Source organism: Euwallacea similis, chromosome 1, assembly GCF_039881205.1.
Source record: "Euwallacea similis isolate ESF13 chromosome 1, ESF131.1, whole genome shotgun sequence".
Lineage (NCBI taxonomy): Eukaryota > Metazoa > Arthropoda > Insecta > Coleoptera > Curculionidae > Euwallacea > Euwallacea similis.
In genome coordinates this window covers 2,984,115-2,994,745 of record NC_089609.1, presented here as the reverse complement: position 1 = coordinate 2,994,745, position 10,631 = coordinate 2,984,115, and the positions used below count along the sequence as shown (strand labels likewise).

General features: G+C 37.8%; 3 protein-coding genes across 4 annotated transcripts; 1 reads left to right on the top strand and 2 right to left on the bottom strand.

Annotated features, from left to right (window-relative positions):
• Positions 1 to 3,636: 3,636 nt before the first annotated feature.
• LOC136417802 (uncharacterized) lies at positions 3,637 to 5,291 on the bottom strand. Of its 2 annotated transcripts, XR_010752871.1 has the most exons (2): positions 3,908 to 5,291; positions 3,637 to 3,648 (listed from the first exon to the last, which is right to left on the bottom strand). XR_010752871.1 is itself a non-coding variant. In XM_066403645.1 (1 exon), the coding sequence occupies exon 1, from the start codon at positions 4,659 to 4,661 to the stop codon at positions 4,254 to 4,256; it is 408 nt and encodes a 135-aa protein (XP_066259742.1). In that variant the 5' UTR covers positions 4,662 to 5,291; the 3' UTR covers positions 3,714 to 4,253. The 2 variants fall into 2 exon arrangements, 1 of the variants encoding a protein (XP_066259742.1); XM_066403645.1 differs by lacking the exon at positions 3,637 to 3,648 and having other exon boundaries at positions 3,714 to 5,291.
• A 127-nt stretch (positions 5,292 to 5,418) lies between these two features.
• LOC136413546 (uncharacterized) lies at positions 5,419 to 5,820 on the bottom strand. Its single transcript, XM_066397166.1, has one exon. It carries the CDS (start codon positions 5,818 to 5,820, stop codon positions 5,419 to 5,421), a length of 402 nt encoding a protein of 133 aa, XP_066253263.1.
• A 1,343-nt stretch (positions 5,821 to 7,163) lies between these two features.
• Positions 7,164 to 8,534, top strand: LOC136408925 (polygalacturonase-like). The gene is made up of 4 exons (XM_066390150.1): positions 7,164 to 7,465; positions 7,525 to 7,736; positions 7,785 to 8,109; positions 8,170 to 8,534. Exons 1-4 carry the CDS (start codon positions 7,165 to 7,167, stop codon positions 8,433 to 8,435), a joined length of 1,104 nt encoding a protein of 367 aa, XP_066246247.1. The 5' UTR covers position 7,164; the 3' UTR covers positions 8,436 to 8,534.
• Positions 8,535 to 10,631: the final 2,097 nt, after the last annotated feature.

Below are 10,631 nucleotides of genomic sequence, written 5' to 3'. Positions count from 1 at the left end.
TTCTATAGAAATCTAGAAATGACCTTATAGGTCATTGGTAACTAAATACCGGCAAAACCGATGAAAATCCGTTGAAATGAAAACATTCTCATGTTTTTCTGTCATTATTCCCAGTATCTAAACCCACTTGTGTATCTTGTTTTTGACTGGAGGTGAAATAAAGTAATATATATGTATATATTTATTTAATAATATATTTAATACTATTTATTCGATTTTCTGCTAAACAAACTAAAATAGCGCCACAGTCAATAAACAGCCATAAAGCATATTTGGTCAATAGAAACATTAAAAAAAAATGTAAATAAACGATAAAAATAAATGCACATAAATTCCGAACTAAAGCAATTTTGGCAAGAATTCGTGTTTCCATTAAAACATTTCGTTCCAAATTCCAATTTACTAAACAAAAAAAAATTCGTTACGTTGTGTTCAGATCATGATGCCCTGGAGGTGGAGTCTTCCTTGTCATACTTCTGATTGAGTTCCTCCTGGAGTAGGTACTGTTGCTCCTCGATTTTGTAGACTGATAGGAAGCCCTTCTGGTCAAAGTCCTTTGGGAGAAATTGGGCAGTTCCGACTCCAAAGACACAGAGAGAACACTTTCCGAAGGTGAAGAACTTCTATTCTTCCTTTGGTCACTTCTTTTGGCATGCTTCATCGGGCGCTTCATCTTGAATATGTCCCAGTTTCTTTTAACTATCGGCATCATAAACGCCATCCTTGATGATCCAATAAGAGATATTTTTAAAACTTCGATATGGAGAACTTGCCGGTTGCTCTGATGGATCAGCACTAATTCACTACGGAAAATTTTTTGGATTGAGCCGGGTTTTTGTGTGACCAATTTAGTAACCGTGGTCGGAAATGAAATAAATTAGAATGTGCCTAACAATAATCATAAAGCACACAGTACTATCGTGATATGATCGTCACACGTTTTGGCTATGAATGAATGAACCGTGATTGCTTTCGGGTTTGTGTAGGTAAACAAACCTACAATGGAGTAAAAAAGTTATTTATTTATGTTGTTAAACACTGTATCTAAAAAAAACCGAGTAAATTCGATAAGTTTGCATTATGTCGATTTTGTCAGTGTGGTGCAGAGAATATTCAATTGATTTACCCTCTGGAAATTGGAAATTTTCAGGAAAACTAGATTTTTTTAAGTCATGTTTCAACAATTTTAAACCTGTACATATGTACAGGATGTAACTTAAGTGATGTCATTCATTTTAAGGAGTGATTCCTTGTCATATTTTGTGAAAAAATGTTCACATAAACATGTGTCCTAACTTGCACCATTTTCGAGATACAGGATGTCAAAGTTCTATTAAAAAATCGATTTTTTATTAATTATTCAAAAAGCTTTGCGCCCATTTTAATGAAACTTGGTATGTTTGTTGGCGTTAATAAGGGGCTACGTTTGATGTTATTACATTTTAAATAATAATTCCAGTGGCGTCGCAAATGGTTAGCTCATTGATATTTATGGTGCGATTACTGTACGCCACCGTGTTTTTCTGAATTTGGTATTTGTATCAATTCAGTCAATCATTAAGTTTCTGTGTATATTTTGGGAAGAACGGTCAAGGAAGAAAACGTTATGGAAAGAAAAAATTTGCGATAAGAATCCATCATTCTTGACCATTCTTCCCGAAACATAAATAACCCTTTAATAAGCAAACAAGGACATATTAGAAAATTTTAAGATGTACGAGTTTCACTTTGGTATACTGTACGTATATGCTAAAATTCAGCAGATAGCGTATTTGAGGAACCTTGAGAAAGCAATTTAAATCAGTTGAGGAATCAAAGTGAATGTAAAATCATAATTGTCATCAGGAAGATTTCTCCGATTACAATTATGCAATTTTAAATTATTCGTACATTTGGCATATGCATAAACACCCGAAGCTAAAATTTAACAAAACGCGCTTAGGAAAACCGATTCACTCATTATAATCTCGACAAATCGAACATTTTTGCCCTTTACCCGGGAGTTTATGCATTTTGATCGAGATCCAAACAACATCATTGTTCCTACGTTGGTTCGACCTTATTTGTGCTTACAAAATATTTAAAATTTGTTCGGTAGGTTAGATTTGGATATCTGACCCTGAACCTAAGCTTGAATGATTCCTGAGGCATCTTCACTAGTGGAATATATACGTAAAAATTTATAAAAGTGGTAATACTAAAGGAGCAGTAGAAGTTATGAAAAGGGGAAGAGTCTCCAAGAAGGAGGCTGCAAAGTTCTTCCAAAGTCTACAGCTTAATTTCGAAAGGGTCATAAGCTCATTAAGAGTTCTATTGGCCCAGAACCTTTTCTTTCAAAGGAAGGAAACGTATGTCTGATTACTTACTGCAGTTGTAAGTCCAAGGAAGAAGGAAGGTCTTCAACAAGCAGCTTAAAATCTAGAAGAAGAGAACTGCGAGTTGCTATCATCTAGTCAATAGGTCTTCTGCCAGCTGCACTCTCTTCACGTGGTGCGATTTCAAACATCCCTGACCACTGTCTTTTCTTCGGTCCTATTGTACTTTTTTCGCTCTTCGTGTAGTTTAGAAGGCTTTCCTTCTTCTGGGGCCTCCATATACTCGATTTTGTCCCTTCAGGTTACTGGGCACTCTTGCTCTTTCCAATCACTCCGTCTAGGTATACTACATTAGGAATTATTTAAATTGCGCATAAATTTGGTACGAAAAAGTTCGTCATAACGTCACTTATTATGCATGATCCTCTGCATTTATGAACTGGTGTAATGGCGCTAAAATGCACACACAAATAAAACTTGGAGGTCGGAACATTAAAATTTTTATTCAAGAAGAAAATATTCGCAAACATAAACATCTTAATATTGCAGCAGTATAGATTAATTATCAACATGTAGGTACCACAAGCATTATATGCAGATTATTACATTATTATATATTATAAATTTTAATACAAAGTCAAAGGAGTCGAGGGCTTATCAAAAATAACAAATCTTCAAATAATACAATAGAAAGTTTATTAAGTCTACATCAAGTGCTGATATAAAGATTCGTTACATTTTAGTCTGGAATGCGATTTATATATTGAGAGCAGTGATGCATGTTTTGGCGGCAAGGCCCGCCAAATCTACTGTATTGTCCCTCATGTTCAGTGACCATAATCAAGCCTTTTTATTATGAATGGTAGATATAATAAATATATTATTTCACTTTTACAATTATTTCTTTTAAAACTTTATTTGAGTTGACAAACACTTTAGAATATTTCGTTATTAATATTAATACTTAAACTACACTTACTGAAAAATCTAACAAGCAAAAATATGTAAAATTAGATCATCTGTTATTAATATCCTCCAACTAACCAGTCTTTCGAAAATTAAGTCAATCTGCCTCGAAAAAACGAGGCGAAAATTTGCATTCAAATAGAGTGACAAAATGTACGTTTCTAATGGAAAAGACAGTTATTATTGCCCAAAAAGTGGAGATCGTCAGCGGAAGCTAGAGTTGAAGCAAACACGCTCGGGAGAGTCGTTTTGCGCCTCGAAATCGAGGGCGATCCAGCGTTTTGGTTCCGTAAGTCGGGATTCATCAATTGCAACAAGAAGCCGAGAACGGCAATTGCGTCCGAATCTTCGGCAACTGCGTCCGAATCTTCGGCCGTTGCTGATGCCGTTCAAAAAAACGTTTTGTTCGGTTATCACAGAAGTAGGTCACCATTACTTTCTGACAACGTTCCTTAATGGTGCTGCCTTCGTTATCAATCGCTCGAATATTTACATTAAAAATTTTGTCACCCTACGTAAATATTAATTAATAAGCTATACACATGACCAGGCGGGACTAAACGACACTCTAATCTAATCTAAAGCATATGTCATGACACGAGTTGAATCGGATCAAGCGCCTAGACCTTCTAGAACATTCTCCGAAACTCAATTTCTACACGAAATTTAACCGAAGAACCTAGTTCGTTGCATGACACGTTTAAGAAACTGAAAAAAATTACACACCTCAAATAAATACATCCAAAGACCTACAATCACAGGTGATATATCATCAATTTCGCTCTCACGTAAAAATACCTCATGTGTGTATTTACCTACAGTCGCTATAATAGACATCTAAAGCTATACACGCCCCCACATATAGTGCCCGGTCAAAAATAAAAGCCCGCTTTAAAATGGAATTACTGGTCCATTCTTCATGTCCCACTAGGAGGTTCCACCACTCTTCCCGTCTTTGGTGCGCTCCTTGCCTCATGAGTTGGTCCTCTCGTCGTCCTTGCCGCTCTTCATGGTCTTCTTCAACTTGTCCAGCAGCCTGTTGTGGAACTTGTTGAGACTTGTCGAGGAATTGTTCTTCGGCGGCGACGAAGAAGCGCTCTTCATCGGGCTCTGAAAGCTTTGAGAGCTCGCTCTGGAATAGCTCGCAGAATTCGAGCGAGTGTACTGTCTCGAGGACATTCGGTCCGGGACAGAGCGATGAGGAGACGTTATGAAATCCGATCCCGGAGACGTTGACATGCTGCTTGGACCCTCTGAACGGCACTCGGAGACCTTTCTAGAACGACAGGAATTCGTGTTGGCACATTCCGATGTTCTGCGAGAACGATTGGACTTGTAGATGTCCCAATCGTTCTTCACTACCGGCATCATAAAGGCCATGTTTGTTTTGAATCGTCCCGAAAATTTGTATGAATCGAACACCACGACCGCTCACGTATGCGCTATCTCTGTCGCGTGCTGCCACTAGAATGAACTTTCCGGCAAGACCGAAATATTTTGTGGTCGTGTCGGACGAGGACAGCGGAGGGAAGGGATTGATGATTCAAGTTATAACTCATAAGTTTGTAGTATTCCATCGGCTTACGTGCAGTTTAAAACATAAGCGCGAAATGATTCGCAATCAAAACAAACAGCACGTGCTTTTGTTGATTCCATTATTTAAATTTTTAGATTGTTTTCGGGTTTTTTAAGTCCAAGAACCCGTGTTGCGCAGACTGGCGTTCCATGTTGGAAATTGCGCTTACACAGGCACGACCTGGAAACTAGATGCCGCTGCAGGGCCGCGTTGATCAATAGGAGCGTCCCGCGCAGTTGAAGAAGAAATCATTCCCGACTTGCGCGGAGATCTTCAATCACTTCACAACTTCTGTCACAGATGGCGCCACAACGGGGGAAGATCTAGAATGTTATCTTCAATTCTCAAAAGTGTGGAATCCAACACCTGCGAAGCTAAACTCACTAAAACTAAAAAAGTACTTATTGTGATCCGTCCTCGTCCGACTTTCTCTCGTTCTTCGTGAACTTCTTGAGGTTATCCATCTGCCACCCAAATTATGGACAGAATCTCCTTATCAATTTACTGTTCAGGCAGATTTGCGTCCAAATCGGAAATTAAACGCCCACTAAGACTGCAACACTATTGCAACCTTTCCTCCTCTGACTTCTTCCTGTTCTTCATAAACCTCTTGAGCTTATCGAGCCACCCTCCACCATTTGTGGGCTTCAGGTTGCTAGCAGAAGCCGACACGTTTCTCTCCGAAGGAATAGAGGTTTTAGCCCTGTTGGGTAAGTGCTCAGAACTAGTCCTGGATCTAGACGTGAAAGCCCTGGATGGCATTCTATCTGGTACGGAATGGTGTTTCGGAATAGGTGCTTCCATCAATCTGTTATTAGAGATACTTCCATGTCCTTCCGAAACACACTCCGATATCTTTCTAGTGCGGCTGGTGCAAGAGGTGTTGCATTCGGAGGTCTTCCTGGATCGATTGGACTTGTAGATATCCCAGTCGTTCTTCACCACAGGCATCATGAACGCCATGACTGGATGCACTTTTGCGATGTTTATCAGCCACGAAACCTCTACGAACTGAAACTTTTGGGAAATTACCGGCTACTTTATGTAATTTTGCCGTCGAGGTGACGTACAGACATGGGGAAGATGCTATTTTGAGATTAAGTTTAGCCACGGACTGAATTAAAACCGTGGAAAATAAAGTCGTAATTTACGACTTGGAAATAATAGCACATGATCTTGTTGACAACATTACGACTCACTATTTACTTAAACCAAACGCCAGAGATATGATTAATTTATACAGTTTTGTTGCAACATTCTTGCAATAACAATTTGGAGGTTAATCTAGATGCAAGGTAAAGAGAGATAATTAAAAAACCTTTAGAAGGGATTCACACATCAAAGGCAAATCGTGGATAACTTCATTTCTTAATCTGTTGCCAGTCTACAGAGGAGGACCTCTCAGTTGGCCAGAACGAAGTCCCGATTTAACCCCATTGGATTTTTTTCTGGAGTTACATCATTTTTCTGGTCTATGAAACCTCTATAGTCACCCACGAGGAGCTGTTAGAAAGAGTGATGGCCACCTGTCTTTTCGTGTAACAAGATCCGCACATGCTACAAAGGGGCACGATTCTATGATTCAACGGATAAGTCTATATAACGAGGCGAAGAGTCACCATTTTGAATTATTATTATAAACTATTGTTTTTGTTTTGTTTTTAATAAAAATAATTAAAATATCGATGTATTTTAGTGTTAATAAGAAAACATTACATTTTTAGCTAAAATTGTCCCAGAATCAAAACGGTTCATTTTCGATTAAAGATTTGTATGCAAAAATGTTCTACGGCAACATGCTCTATAATTTCCTCTAGTTTGGCATCACCTTTTTGAAACATCCTGTACAATACGTGCTTAAAAATATCTAAATCCGATCATTTTCATAAAACACACATAGCACTTCTTGTCATTCTAGAAAAGTTTGCAAATACCGCTCGGAGAGCTCAAATCTCAACGTCGCACCTCCTCAATTGTTGGTCATATTTAGCAAAATAAACTTAGTTACCGAAGTAATGCGTTGTTATTACTTTCTTATACAAGGTGTTCTATCACAACGAGAGGAAGATAAACTCCGATACTGAGCTAATTGCACTTAGGTACCACACTTGTCCTTTATCTCGATTTAAATACTCTAAGTAGTTACACCGTTTTAAGGGATAAATACACGACACGCACTCTTACAAATACTTTACATTGACGTCAATATGAACATTAATAATTTATCTGCCCACGTACCACTCAAACTGGTACTACAAACTCCTTCATAAAGGATAAACATACTTATTTTCAGCCTTGAGCCAGAAAATGACTATTTCACACCTCCTTTTCATTAATACCCTTCTAGCCACTATAGGACTCATTGGTGGGGTCAACGTAGACGCTCAGTGCATTATAAAGCAATACGAAGATGTAGAAGAAATGGTAAAAAGTTGCCAAGATATTGTGATAGACGGCGTTATTGTACCTGGAGGCGAGCAGCTTCAAATTGCCCTTAATGAAGGATCAACATTGACCTTTAGAGGGAGAACCACTTTTACTTTCTACGAATGGAGTGGTCCTCTAGTGTCAATATCGGGGAACGGGATTACAGTTAGAGGGGAATCTGGTGAAATTAAAATTAACTAGTAAGTAAGTAAATAAATACTAAATAAAATCCTATTATAGGATCCTTACTTGATGGACAGGGCCAGTTATGGTGGGACGGCCAAGGGACTTGGGGTAACGTCACCAAACCAAAATTCTTCAGGATCCAGGCCACTAATGCACTGTTTGAAGGGATAGCTCTTCACCATTGCCCTGTAGGATGTACCTCAGTGTCTTCCTCTGAAAATGTTACCATAAGGAACTGGATAATTGATAACCTGGCTGGAGATGAAGTAAGATCGCGTTACAATAGATGAAGACGTATTGTAGTTCCACTCTAGGGGGTAGCTCCTACTGATAAATTTGGGCATAACACTGACGGTTTCGGCATTAGCAGTAGCCGGAATATTGTCATTGAAGACTCTAGTGTGTACAATCAGGATGATTGTGTAGTATTTAACAGTGGAAAAAACATAACAGTGAGAAACATGTTCTGTCACGGCAGCCACGGCTTCTCTATCAGTGTAAATTCTTCTGCAGTGGAAGATACTATTGTTGAAAACTCTATAATTTCCATGTCAGAGAATGGAATTCACGTTAAGACTCATGTGGATGCTGGGGAGGGTTTGATAAGGAACGTTTTGTATAGAAACATTACAATGTTAGGTAAAACTTCCTTCGTCAACCAATTGTATATCTATCTCTCCTAACGAACCTCCTTTTTAGACTGCAAACAGTACGGCATAAGTGTTGAGCAAAATTACAAGAATTTGCCTGCTGGTCAACCCCAGAATGGCCCTCCAAACAACAACATTCCCATCCATAATCTCACATTAGAAAATATTTTCGGCAATGTATTGAATGGAGCCATGCCGGTGTTTGTGTTGTGTGCACAAGAAGGATGTTTCGATTGGATCTGGAAGAATGTCAATATCTTAGGGACAACTGAAAATAACTGTACTAATTATGCGCCGAAAGGATACAAATGTTAATTTTAATCAATTAGATACTTATTATTGGCTTTCCACTGCCCTCTCTACTGAAGTAACTACGACGGATAATATTTGTTTTCACTACTTTAATTCTTATCACCAAACCTATCAATAAATACTTACATTCATTTCTTTGTAAATTAGTCTCATTTTCCAAAAAACGTTGCTCATTTTCGGTTTCTCGCATCTTGGCTCGTTTTTGACTATTCACATTTCTAGTTTTGCAGCTTGTCTTCATCAATGCAGATCAGTGCGTTGAAACTGAGTTTGATCAAGTCGATACCTGAAGCTATCCAGAGTTGTAAGAATATTGTCCTAGATGGGCTCAACATACCTGGAGGAGAGCAGCTGGTGCGGTATCTACCGCCTAAATCTTCAGAGGCAAAGCGACTTTTGGATTTAAGGAGTGGACGGGTCATTTATTGTCTTTAAATGAAATCAACGTTACTGTTAAGGGCGAGGAGGTAGGTATTTTAGAAATAATCATTGTCACAGATACAGAACTATAATGTTTAACAAAGGTTTGATGGTCAAGGGCCATTGTGTATTGGGATGGATAAGGCACCCATTTGAACAACAACAAACCCAGGTTTTTCGAGATATCTGTCCAGGATTCGTGGCTGGAGAACATCAATGTCAAAAACTGTCCAGTTTTATGTGTCCTAATTAGGTCTTCTAACTATGTGATAGTGCGGAGCTGAACTATTAATAATCTGGAGGGGGAAGAGGTATTGTAGAAATTGAAAAAATCCTATTCATCCATTGATATAAACAAACTGTAGGATGTGCACGTCAAGAAATAAAAAATTTTGGCAACTATTGAGGAATACGGCTAAATATAAGTCGAGAAAGATATGTCGTGAATCTTTTAATATTTGCGTCAGCGATTTTTATATTGGAAAACAGTGATGAGGTCATATGCTATCAAAATAAAAATAAACTCAATATGTTGCACTCAAATCCTCAAAATTAACACTCAAATTGTATATTTCCGGAGAGTGGTACCAAAAAACAATTCCGCCCATTGATGGTTTCAACATTGAAAAAACTAACAATACACTTGTAGAACATTCCACAATCAAGACGATTGTGTGGTGGTTGCCAGTGATACACCATTCCAAATACATTGCTAATTCCAAATACGTTTTTTCTATTATACCTGCATATTCCAGGCAAAAATGTTACTGTAAAAAACATTTTTTGCCATGGAAGTCACGGATTTTCAACCAAAGAAATTGGGGCTGTTGTCGAAGATATTTCGCTCTCAGTTTCCACTCTTACAACGGGTGAAAACTGAATTCGCGTTAAAGCCGCTACAAATGGTGGTGCAGGTCTGATTAGAAATGTTACATATCATTTGAAAATGAACTATCCAAAATATCTCTTAACTGGGAGGAACATTCAAAATAATTAAAAAAAGTTTATTTAGGGGAAAGTTTAAAATGACTTATTTGATCTTAATAAGCTGTTTACACTAGTATAAATGTTTCCTTCTAACTTCTGACTCCATTAACCAGCTTTAGTTTTGTTGGTACAGTTACATAGCAATTGAATTCCGCTTGCAATGGTGTATCACTTGATGGGGGGATGCCATTTGAAATATCAAAGTGACGGTAGCTGGAGGTGAGAGAATGACTAATACTAGTACAATTCTCTCTAACGTCAAATTAAACTTCCTAGATTTAGAATTAAAGAGAATTAAGACCTAGAAGAGAATTAAAAACCTAGATACCTAAATAGATAATTTTTTTGTTATTTTAAATTTTCCCCTTAATTAAGAGATATTTCGGGTGGTTCCTTTTGAAATGAACATCCTACATTCCAAAATAACGATATTGAGTGAGGCTTTTTCATAATTTCCTTTAAAACCTCAGTAAACACTTCCATATGTAGACGCTACAAAATACGAGGCAAATATCCGGCGAAATTATCCAGAGGATGGTGCCCTAAGCAGTAACATTCCCATAAGTTACACCTACGCAATATTTATGAGAACGTTCTGGATAGTGCTGTTTCAGTTTTCATTAAGTGTGCCGAAAAGGATGTTTTCGAGGGTGTGACGAAGGGATTTCGAAGAAATTACGATTTTTGGAATGCGCAGTAATAACTACACAAATTACGTTCCCGAAGGCTGTTTTAGTCAATGCTAAAGAAATGTTAATAAACTTTGATTGTAATTTAGCGGTAGGTTTATTA